The sequence below is a fragment of the Bombina bombina genome, chromosome 5 (genome assembly GCF_027579735.1).
Source record: "Bombina bombina isolate aBomBom1 chromosome 5, aBomBom1.pri, whole genome shotgun sequence".
Classification (NCBI taxonomy): Eukaryota; Metazoa; Chordata; class Amphibia; order Anura; family Bombinatoridae; genus Bombina; species Bombina bombina.
In genome coordinates, this window is record NC_069503.1 from 408783932 (window position 1) to 408796151 (window position 12220).

General features: G+C 40.1%; 1 protein-coding gene across 1 annotated transcript in view; it reads left to right on the forward strand.

The window, feature by feature from the left end:
- The window catches only part of CMC1 (C-X9-C motif containing 1), a 175857-nt gene that overhangs the window by 126303 nt on the left and 37334 nt on the right, over nt 1-12220 (forward strand). Inside the window, exon 3 of the mRNA XM_053714245.1 lies at nt 7072-7162. Coding sequence (XP_053570220.1) covers nt 7072-7162 — 91 coding nt within the window. The remainder of the gene's footprint in view (nt 1-7071; nt 7163-12220) is intronic.

Below are 12220 nucleotides of genomic sequence, written 5' to 3' on the forward strand. Positions count from 1 at the left end.
ATCTAAGAGATTGTTCCTCTGTGGCTCTTTGTTTAATCTATTAATTTATTAATGTTTTGTATGTGTGAAATAGGTAGACTCTCTTGCTAGATGTCTGGCTTCAGGAGCGTTCTTTACACATAGAAATAATTGTTTGACCGGCAATTTAAAATGGTCTTTTAAATGTGCTTTGATGAAACTTTTTCTGTGGAGACCGGCAGCTGCTTGTGTAAAGGGGAAAATCACTGTTACTAGGCAGTTGGTGGAAAGTGTGCTTTTAGTATCTGCTCAATTCCTGTGGTGCCGGTCAGTTCTTCCAACTACTGAGCTAAGCGGCGCCACTGATTCTTGCAGTTTTTGTGTTGGCTGGTGAGAAATCGACTGATGGCAAGTCTATGTGCATATATTGCTTCTGGATTGCAAAGGGCACCTCATCTGGGGTGTAGAGGTCCAGAGTTGTTTTCTTTTCGTTTTGGGTGGTTAATTATTATAATGCTTGGGATAATAAGACTACTCTTAAAGTTACAGTAGTTGTTTTTTTCAGACTTTCTTACTCCTTTTATTTTTTGGGGGGAAATAATTTTAATTTCAAGCTATGGACATGGATAATCAAATAGTTTCTTTTGATAAAGGTTTATTATGTCTAGAGGCCCAAATTGTTTCACCTATGCAATTTTGTGCTTATTGTTTAGCTAGAAAGCTAGAGTGTAAAAATAAATTGTTGCCCTATGAAACCAATGTCTCTCAAGAGGATGCTGTTCAGGCATTGCCTTGTTCCTCAAATGTCCCAAGCCTCTATGGCGTCACAGTGCCCTGCAGTTCTTCTCAGCCTCCTGGAGGTGTTTATTTGCCTTCAGATTTTGCTGCTCAGGTATCTTCTGCGGCATTATCTGCTTTCCCTATGCTGGGAAAACGCAAGAGGAAAATTAGACAATCAGATAGTAAGGTTTCTGTTTCACCTACTGCTACGCAGGTTGCCCTCCCTCATAAGTCTGATGAGGAGGACATGTCGGTAGCCTTTGAGGGTGAAATCTCAGATTCAGACAGTATAATTCCTTTATCTGATACTGAAGAAGTTAACTTCAGATTTAAGCTTGAACCCCTTATTTTGGCTACTTTGGACGACTCCGACTCTCCTGTCATGGTCAACCCTAATAAATCTAGTAAGCTTAATAAATACTATGATGATCCTTCCTCTGTGGAAGTGTTTCCGGTTCCAGACCGTGTGACGGAGATTATTTCACAGGAATGGGAGAAGCCAGGGATACCTTTTTCCTTGTCTCCAGTCTTTAAAAAGATGTTTCCTGTTGCTGACTCCATTAAAGATTCATGGCGCATGGTGCCTTAAGTAGAAGGGGCTATTTCTACTCTAGCTAAGAGAACTATGATCCCTATAAAAGATAGCTGCAGTTTGTATTGCCACAGTAGCAAGTGCAGCATCTTATTGGTGCAATGCCTTGTTTGAATCAATTTCAGCAGAGGCTCTGTTGGAGGAAATCCAAGATAGGGTTAAGGCTCTCAAGCTAGCCATTTCCTTTATTTCTGATGCTAACATGCAAGTTATTAGGCTGGGAGACCAAGATGTCTGGCTTCACTGTCCTAGCCCACAGGGCTTTGTGGCTAAAATCTTGGTCAGCTGATGTTACCTCGAAGTCCAAGCTTCTGGCACTTCCCTACAAGGGTAAAACCTTGTTCTGGCCTGGCAGAAATAATTTCTGATATTACGTGTGGAAAAGGGTATTTTCTACTGCAAGACAAGAAGAACAGACTCAAAGGACGTCAAAGTAATTTCCGTTCCTTTCGTAACTTCAAGGGTCAAAAGTCTTACTCTTCCAAGCAGGAGCAATCCAAGTCTTCTTGGAAACCTAATCAGTCTTGGAACAAGGAGAAGCAATCAAAGAAACCCTCAGCTGAGTCTAAGTTAGCATGAAGGCCCCCGGTCCAGGATTGGATCAAGTTGGGGGTAGACTTTTCCTGTTCTATCAAGCATGAGTATGAGATGTCCCAGATCCTTGGGCTGTGGACATAGTATCTCAGGGGTACAAAATAGAATTTAAATCTTGCCCTCCCAGGGGCAGATTCCACCTCTCAAGATTATCTGTAGACCAGGTAAAAAGAGAGGCATTATTGAACTGCGTTCAGGATCTTTTTTCCCTGGGAGTGATTGTTCCAGTTCCACTAAGGGAACAGGGTCTAGGATTTTATTCAAATCTGTTTGTGGTTCCCAAAAAAGAGGGAAATTTTCGACCCATTTTAGACCTGAAGTGTCTCAACAAATTTCTCAGGGTACCGTCCTTCAAAATGGAAACCATTTGTTCCATTCTTCCTTTGGTCCAAGAAGGTCAGTTCATGATGACCATAGACCTGAAGGACGCGTATCTTCATGTTCCTATCTGCAGGGATCATCACAAATTCCTGAGATTTGCTTTTCTAGACAAGCACTTTCAGTTTGTGGCTCTTCCGTTTGGCCTTGCCACAGCTCCCAGAATCTTCTCAAAAGTCCTGGGGGCTCTTTTGGCAGTGTTCAGGTCTCGGGGAATTGCTGTGGCGCCCTACCTAAACAACATATTGGTTCAGGCACCATCTTTTCAACAAGCAAAGTCCAAAAATTTTGTCTTTTCTACGTTCCCACTGATGGAAAGTGAATCTGGAAAAGAGTTCCCTTGTTCCAGCTACAAGGGTGGTTTTCTTAGGGACCATCATAGATTCCCTTAGCTATGAAATTTTTTCTGACAGAGGTCAGAAAATACAAAATTCTTGCCTCTCTCTTCAGTCTACTGACAATGGAACAGAGACCATTCGGATCTGTCTCAGAGGATAGATCTAGACCAGGCGACAAGAGACTCTCTCCCGTGGTGGCTTTCTCAGGAGCATCTGTCTCAGGGCATATGCTTCTGGAGACCTTCCTGGGTGATTGTGACCACGGATGCCAGCCTGCTAGGCTGGGGAGCAGTCTAAGACTCATTAAAGGCGCAGGGATTATGGACTCGGGAGGAGTCTGCTCTCCTCATAAACATCTTGGAGTTGAGAGTGATTTACAATGCTCTGATTGCTTGGCCTCAATTGTGCTTAGCCCGGTTTATCAGGTTCCAGGCTGACAACATCACCTCAGTGGATTACATCAACCACCAGGGAGGAACTGGGAGTTCCTTAGCCATGAAGGAGGTGGCTTGGATTATTCAGTGGGCAGAAGCTCACAATTGTTGTCTATCTGCCATTCACATTCCAGGAGTGGACAACTGGGAGGCGGATTTTCTGAGCAGACAGACTATTCATCCCGGGGAGTGGGCTCTCCATCCGGAGGTGTTCTCCAGGTTAACCCTCAAATTGGATCTGATGGCGTGTCAGCAGAACGCCAAGCTTTCAAGGTACAGTTCAAGGTCAAGAGATCTGCAGGCTCTGGCGGCTCCTTGGGTTTTCGGTCTAGCATGTCTGTTTCCTCCGTTTGTGCTCCTTCCACGAGTCATTGCTCGTATCAAACAGTAGAGAGCGTCGGTAATTCTAATCGGTCCTGCATGGCCTCGCAGGATCTGGTATGCAGAGCTAGTGAAGATGTCATCTCTGCCTCTGAGGAAGGACCTTCTAATTCAGGGTCCTTTCCTACATCCAAATTTCGTTTCTCTGAAGCTGACTGCTTGGAGATTGAATGCTTAGTTCTGGCTAAGCGTGGGTTTTCTCAGTTGGTCATTGAGACCAGGCTGCAGGCTCGTAAGCCTGTTCTTTAAATTTACCATAAGATATAGCGTAAATACCTTTATTGGAATAGAGTCCGGATTCCCAGGCAGGTCTGGAGAAAGGGTTGTCGGTCAGTTCTCTGAAAGGTCAGATTTCTGCATTATCTATTCTTTTACATAAGCGTCTGCCAGATGTTTAATCTTTTTGTCAGGCCTTGGTCAGAATCAGGCCTGTGTTTAAGCCTATTGCTCCTCCTTGGAGCCTTAACTTTGTTCTTAAAGTTTTGCAGCAGGCTCCGTTCGAGCCAATGCAATAAGTTGTTATCTTGGTGTATCGATCAGCCTGTTCTAATAATTTCATCTGGTAAATGTTACCATGTTGGTGCTTTAAATAGGCAACGTATGGGTGTACTAGATCACTTACATCAAGTAATTCATATTTGTGCACACGTCAGCTTATATAAGGACATTTTTCGGTTGTTGACATTGTAGTTTATATCGGGTGTCAACCCGCCCCCATTACACGTCAGTCAAGTAGCATACCATTTAGACAGCGTCCATGCTAGTAACCTGTAGGACGCTGTATATTACCACTCCCACCACATTTAGTATTGTATCGCACCCGCCTATTGACTCGTAACAGCTTTGTATCAATATGACAGCGCCAAGGTTAGTAACCTATGGGGCGCCCAGCCTTATTTTACATCCACATTATTGGCTTAATATTGTCACTCGTTTCATTTCAATGTCAGTTAATTTCTTCCCACATCCCTATGGCGACGATTTTCATTCATTTTTCCCATGGATTTAAAATATGTTTTTTATTTTTTTTTATTTATTTTTTTTGCACAGATTAATACTAATAACCTCCCCCAAAGGTAAGATAAACTACAATGTTTATTACATTTCCTTGAGAGTGTTCTATAAAGATAATAAAGCTAATGGAGGGAGATAGCTCTGAGTAATATAGAGCTATTTAAAAATTGATATAACTAACACTGCAGTTGGTAAATAGGGCATGATCTGGAATATCCCCCTTGCACAGATGCCTGTGTTAATTTTGACACATCTAAAAACTCTTATAAACCATAAGGTGACTTGTATCATTACAATGTATAGGATCAATGAAATATACATTTCCAACAATGGGTTAAGCTGCTGAGAACTCCCTCTAGAGGGGGAGGATTCCCAGGTGTTTATTTGTTAATGAGTTTATTTGTTTGTATTACAATTGGTAAGGCTTGTATGTGTATTTAAAGGCTATTCATAGCTTAGATTGTATGCCTGATGAAACAGCGTTTTGAAGCGCTGAGAAACGCGTTGCAATTGGTAAGGAGGGCTGCTAGCATTCCCTACCTTCTGGTTCCATTATTTTATTCATAACTTGATTTTTAATAAATTTTCTTTTAACAATTGTATTTCCTTTAACCTTGCTTCACTTCCAATCACCTACCCCTCCCTTAGGAAGTTTCTGGCTGCACTAACTGCAGCACCTCTACAGCACACTTTTGCACTTTCAAGTTACTGGGTCCCCAGTGCCCCAGGGTTCCTGAGTTCCAGTGTTCCTGCCACCGGTTGGATAAGTGAGCTGGGTTGCTGTCAAATATCCAGCCTGCTTCTGATAGCACTGTCTAAGTGCTCTTCACAAATGTGAGTACCCTGATTTGGGTTTATATACTGATACCACTCTGTTTTATTACTGGTACACGCAGGCACCCTGTCTGTTTCCTTTTCCCCAGATCTGATGTTACTATGTCCCTGTATTCAGACTGATCAGGGAGCTGGGTTGCTGTCAAATATCCATCCTGTGCCTAATAGCACTGTCTGAGTGCTCTTCACAAATGTGAGTACCCTGACTAGGGTTTAATGATTGCGATTATTGTGTTCTATTATTGGTGCACACAGGCGCCTCTCTTGTTTTCTTCAATCTTCAAGTTGTTATCTTGAAAGGTTTTGTTTCTTATTGCTATTTCTTCTGCTTGGAGAGTATCGGAACTCACGGCTTTGCAGTGTGATTCGCCTTATCTTTCATGCAGATAAGGAGGTTCTTCGTACTAAATTGGGGTTTCTCCCTAAAGTGGTTTTGGATAGAAATATTAATCAGAAAATTGTTGTTCCTTCTCTCTGTCCCAATCCTTCTTCTCATAAGGAACGTCTGTTGCACAACTTGGATGCTCGCGCTCTTAAATTCTAACTACAGGCGACTAAGGATTTTCGCCAGTTCTCTACCCTGTTTGTTTGTTTGTTTGTTTCTCAGGAAAGCGTAAGGGTCAGAAGGCTACTGCTACTTCTCTTTCCCTCTGGTTGAGAAGTATAATTTATTTTGCTTATGAGACTGCTGGTCAGCAGTCTCCTGAGAGATGTACAGCTCATTCCACTAGGACTGTCTCCTCTTTTTTGGGCTTTCAAAAATGAAGCTTCTGTGGAACAGATTTGCCAGGCTGCAACTTGATCCTCTCTACATACTCTTTCCAAATTTTACAAATTTGATACTTTTGCCTCGGCTCAGGCCTCTTTTGGGAGAAAGGTTCTTCAAGCGGTGGTGCCTTCTGTTTAGGTCTGCCTGTCTTGTTCTCCCTCCCTATTTATTTTGTGTCCTCTAGCTTGGGTATTGGTTCCCACTAGTAATTGGAATGACGTAGTGGACTCTCCATGTCTTAGGAAAGAAAACAAAATGTATATGCTTACCTGATACATTTCTTTCTTTCTGGACATGGAGAGTCCACGACCCCACCCTTAATTAGACAGTTATTTTTTACTAAACCTCAGGCACCTCTACACTTTGTTATTCCTTTTTCCATTTCATTACCCTTCGGTCGAATGACTGGGGATTATGGGTGGGGGAGTGACACTTAACAGCTTTGCTGTGGTGCTCTTTGCCTCCTCCTGCTGGTCAGGAGTGATATTCTCACTAGTAATTTGAATGACTCTTCCTTTAACTATAGTAAAACTACCTAAAGAATTAGCCCTCAACTAAACCCCTTTCATTGTCTTCCCTGCTTCATTGTCTGAGTCTGAGCAGAGACTAGTTATTTGATGATAAAATATATGCTTTTGTTAAAACAAAAAACTATTTTTAAAAAAAGAAAGAAAATATATTAGTTTTATCTAAGAAAAATAGTAGTTATTTGATAGTTCAGAAGAAGTTAAGAATGGTTCACTTCTTTAAAATAAAAGCTATTAATTTTGGACTGCCAAAGTTTACAGTACACTGGCCCTTTAAGATGCAGTGGTTTTAAAGTGCAGAATTTGCATTTATTTTAAGCATAAATGAAGTCTTAATTTTCAAAGTTCTTGTAAACTTTGTAAAATATATCAATTTTGTTGTAAATCCTCTCATTTTGCATGAAAACTTTGCAGTGTTAAGAGATCTGGTCAATAAAATTACATTTCATTTATTTGGTGATTTTTATTTTAGCCTTCACAAGTTGTTGTAAGGAAAGCGGTATTCTTATGGTGGTGAAATGCAGAGAGGAAAATGCAGCGCTGAAAGAGTGTCTCACTGACCAGTAAGTTTATTTTTTATTTTTATTTTTTCCATTCTACTAAATGTAACACAAGCAACATGCTGTAGTTTGTATACACTTACGCAATCTCATGTAATACTTTAAAGGATTAGTCATGATTCAGCTAGAGCTTGCAATTTTAAGCAACTTTCTATTTTACTCCTTTTATCAATTTTTGGTATCTTTATTTGAAAAAGCAAGAATGTAAGCTTAGGAGCGCCAGGCCATTTTTGGTTCAGGACCTGGGTAGCGCTTGCTGATTGGTGTCTAAATGTAGCTACCAATCAGCAAGCGCTACTGAACCAAAAATTGGCCGGTTCCTAAGCTTACATTCATGCTTTTTCAAATAAAGATACCAAGAAAACGAAGAAAAATTGATAATAGGAGTAAATTTAAAAAGTTGCTTAAAATTGCATTCTCTGAATTAATTAAAGTTTAATTTTGACTATACTGTCCCTTTTAAAGTACTGCTTTACATAAGATAAAATTTAGCAGCATTATGACACACATCTATATGTTACAGACAGATCATGCAATTTTAAAAACTATCTAACTTCTGTTATTAAATGTATTTCTTTCCTTTGGTATCATTTGTTGAACCCTAGCTACTTTTCATGAGAGCATGTCTAGATAGGTGCAGGAGTTTGTGCTGAGCACTATGTGAGCGTGTCTAGAGAGCTATGTGTCTGCAGTATTACTCTTACAATATTATACACACAGGGCCTGATGATCAAAAGCTCACCAGCATAAAGAGATATGACGCAAAACCTTTAAGGGGACATTTTTTAACATTATATTGTAATGTTTGTCTATCCTTCACATCCAGAACCCTGTCTAGCGAGATAAACATCTTTCAAGGTAAAATTTGCCATTCTAAAACTGAGGGAACTCTCAGAACTGAAAAGACTTTAGTTAAAGAGAGGAGAGACTTAGATCATCAAGCCCAACGTGTTCAAGACACATGCACACTCCTGAGATTAGACACACTTTCTTGGAAAGGAAGAATATTATTTCTTTCATGTAATTAGCAAGAGTCCATGAGATAGTGACGTATGGGATATACATTCCTACCAGGAGGGGCAAAGTTTCCCAAACCTTAAAATGCCTATAAATACACCCCTCACCACACCCACAATTCAGTTTTACAAACTTTGCCTCCTATGGAGGTGGTGAAGTAAGTTTGTGCTAGATTCTACGTTGATATGCGCTCCGCAGCAAGTTGGAGCCCGGTTTTCCTCTCAGCGTGTAGTGAATGTCAGAGGGATGTGAAGAGAGTATTGCCTATTTGAATGCAGTGATCTCCTTCTAAGGGGTCTATTTCATAGGTTCTCTGTTATCGGTCGTAGAGATTCATCTCTTACCTCCCTTTTCAGATCGACGATATACTCTTATATATATACCATTACCTCTGCTGATTCTCGTTTCAGTACTGGTTTGGCTTTCTACAAACATGTAGATGAGTGTCCTGGGGTAAGTAAATCTTATTTTCTGTGACACTCTAAGCTATGGTTGGGCACTTTGTTTATAAAGTTCTAAATATATGTATTCAAACATTTATTTGCCTTGACTCAGAATGTTCAACATTCCTTATTTTTCAGACAGTCAGTTTCATATTTGGGATAAATGCATTTGTTTCAATCATTTTTTCTTACCTTAAAAAATTTGACTTTTTCCCTGTGGGCTGTTAGGCTCGCGGGGGCAGAAAATGCTTCATTTTATTGCGTCATTCTTGGCGCGGAATTTTTTGGCGCAAAATTTTTTTTCTGTTTCCGGCGTCATACGTGTCGCCGGAAGTTGCGTCATTTTTTGACGTTTTTTTGCGTCAAAAATGTCGGTGTTCCGGATGTGGCGTCATTTTTGGCGCCAAAAGCATTTAGGCGCCAAATAATGTGGGCGTCTTTTTTGGCGCTAAAAAATATGGGCGTCACTTTTGTCTCCACATTATTTAAGTCACATTATTTATTGCTTCTGGTTGCTAGAAGCTTGTTCACTGGCATTTTTTTCCCATTCCTGAAACTGTCATTTAAGGAATTTGATCAATTTTGCTTTATATGTTGTTTTTTTCTTTTACATATTGCAAGATGTTCCACGTTGCAACTGAGTCAGAAGATACTTCAGGAAAATCACTGCCCAGTGCTGGAGCTACCAAGCTAAGTGTATCTGCTATAAACTTTTGGTATCTGTTTCTCCAGCTGTTGTTTGTATTGCATGTCATGTCAAACTTATTAATGCAGATAAAATTTCCTTTAGTACTGTTACATTACCTGTTGCTGTTCCGTCAACATCTAATTTTCAGAGTGTTCCTGATAACATAAGAGATTTTATTTTTTAAATCCATTAAGAAGGCTATGTCTGTTATTTCTCCTTCTAGTATACATAAAAGTCTTTTAAAACTTCTCTTTTTTCAGATGAATTTTTAAATGAACATCATCATTCTGATACTGATAATGGTTCTTCTGGTTCAGAGGTTTCTGTCTCAGAGGTTGATGCTGATAAATCTTTGTATTTGTTCAAGATGGAATTTATTCGTTCTTTACTTAAAGATGTGTTATTTGCATTAGAAATAGAGGATTCTGGTCCTCTTGATACTAAATGTAAACGTTTAAATAAGGTTTTTAAATCTCCTGTAGTTATTCCAGAAGTGTTTTATCTCCCTGATGCTATTTCTGAAGTAATTTCCAGGGAATGGAATAATTTGGGTAATTTATTTACTCCTTCTAGACGTTTAAGCAATTATATCCTGTGCTATCTGACAGATTAGAGTTTTTTGGGACAAAAATCCCTAAGGTTATGGGGCTGTCTCTACTCCTGCTAATGTACTACTATTCCTACGGCAGATAGTACTTCATTTAAGGATCCTTTAGATAGGAAAATTGAATCCTTTCTAAGAAAAGCTTACTTATGTTCAGGTAATCTTCTTAGACCTGCTATATTTTTAGCGGATGTTGCTGCAGCTTCAACTTTTTGGTTAGAAGCTTTAGCGCAACAAGTAACAGATCATAATTTTATAGCATTATTATTATTCTATAACATGCTAATAATTTTATTGGTGATACCATCTTTTGATATCATTAGAGTTGATGTCAGGTATATGTCTCTAGCTATTTTAGCTAGAAAAGCTTTATGGATTAAACTTGGAATGCTGATATGTCTTCTAAGTCAACTTTGCTTTCCCTTTCTTTCCAGGGTAAATAATCATTTTCGTTCCTTTCCTCACAACAAGGAACAAAAGCCTGATCCTTCATCCTCAGGAGCGGTATCAGTTTGGAAACTATTTCCAGTTTGGAATATATCCAAGCCTTATAGAAACCTATAGCCAGCTCCTAAGTACCTATGAAGGTGCGGCCCTTATTCCAGCTCAGCTGGTATGGGGCAGATTACGTTTTCTTCAAAGAAATTTGGATCAATTCCGTTCTCAATCTCTGGTTTCAGAACATTGTTTCAGAAAGGTACAGAATTGACTTCAAGTTAAGGCCTCCTGCTAAGAGATTTTTTTCTTTCCCGTGTCCCAGTTAACACAGCAAAGGCTCAGCATTTCTGAAATGTGTTTCAGATCTAGAGTTGGCTGGAGTATTTATGCCAGTTCCAGTTCTGGAACAGGGGCTGGGGTTTTATTTTATCTCTTCATTGTACCAAAGAAGGTCAATTCCTTCAGACCAGTTCCGGATCTATCATTATTGAATCGTTATGTTAGGATACCAACATTCAAAATGCTTACTGTAGGACTATCCTGCCTTTTGTTTAGCAAGGGCATTATATGTCTACAATAGATTTACAGGATGTGTATCTGCATATTCCGATTCATCCAGATCACTTTTAGTGTCTGAGATTCTCTTTTTAGACAAGCATTACCAGTTTTTTGGCTCTACCGTTTGGCCTAGCCTCAGTTCCAAGAATTTTTTTCAAAGGTTCTCTGTAATCAGAGAACAGGGTTTTGGTATTTCCTTATTTGGACGATATCTTGGTACTTGCTCAGTCTTCTCATTTTCGAAGAATCTCATACGAATCAACTTGTGTTGTTTCTTCAAGTTCATGGTTGGAGGATCAATTTACCAATCAATTCATTGATTCCTCAGACAAGGGTAACCTTTTTAGGTTTCTAGATAGATTCAGTGTCTATGACTCTGTCCTTGTCAGACAAGAGAAGTTTAACATTGATATCAGCTTGTCAAAACCTTCAGTCACAATCATTCCCTTTGGTAGCCTTATGCATGGAAATGTTGGGTCTTAGGACTGCCGCATCAGATGCGATCTCCTTTGCTCGTTTTCACATGCGACCTCTTCAGCTCTGTATGCTGAACCAATGGTGCAGGGATTACTCAAAGATATCTCAATTAATATCTTTAAACCGATTTTACGACACTCTCTGACATGGTGGACAGATCACCATCGTTTAGTTCAGGGGGCTTCTTGTTCTTCCGACCTGGACTATAATCTCAACAGATGCAAGTCTTACAGGTTGGGAAGCTGTGTGGGGGTATCTGACGGCACAAGGGGTTTGGGAATCTCAGGAGGTGAGATTTCCGATCAATATTTTGGAACTCCGTGCAATTTTCAGAGCTCTTCAGTCTTGGCCTCTTCTGAAGAGAGAGTTGTTCATTTGTTTTCAGATAGACAATGTCACAACTGTGGCATACATCAATCATCAAGGAGGGACTCACAGTCCTCTGGCTATGAAAGAAGTATCTCGAATTTTGGTTTGGGCGGAATCTAGCTCCTGTCTAATCTCTGCGGTTCATATCCCAGGTATGGACAATTGGAAAGCGGATTATCTCAGTCGCCAAACGTTGCATCCGGGCGAATGGTCTCTTCACCCAGAGGTATTTCTTCAGATTATTCAAATGTGGGAACTTCCAGAAATAGATCTGATGGCTTCTCATCTAAACAAGAAACTTCCCAGGTATCTGTCCAGATCCCGGGATCCTCAGGCGGAGGCAGTGGATGCATTATCACTTCCTTGGAAGTATCATCCTGCCTATATCTTTCCGCCTCTAGTTCTTCTTCCAAGAGTAATCTCCAAGATTCTGAAGGAATGCTCGTTTGTTCTGCTGGTAGCTCCGG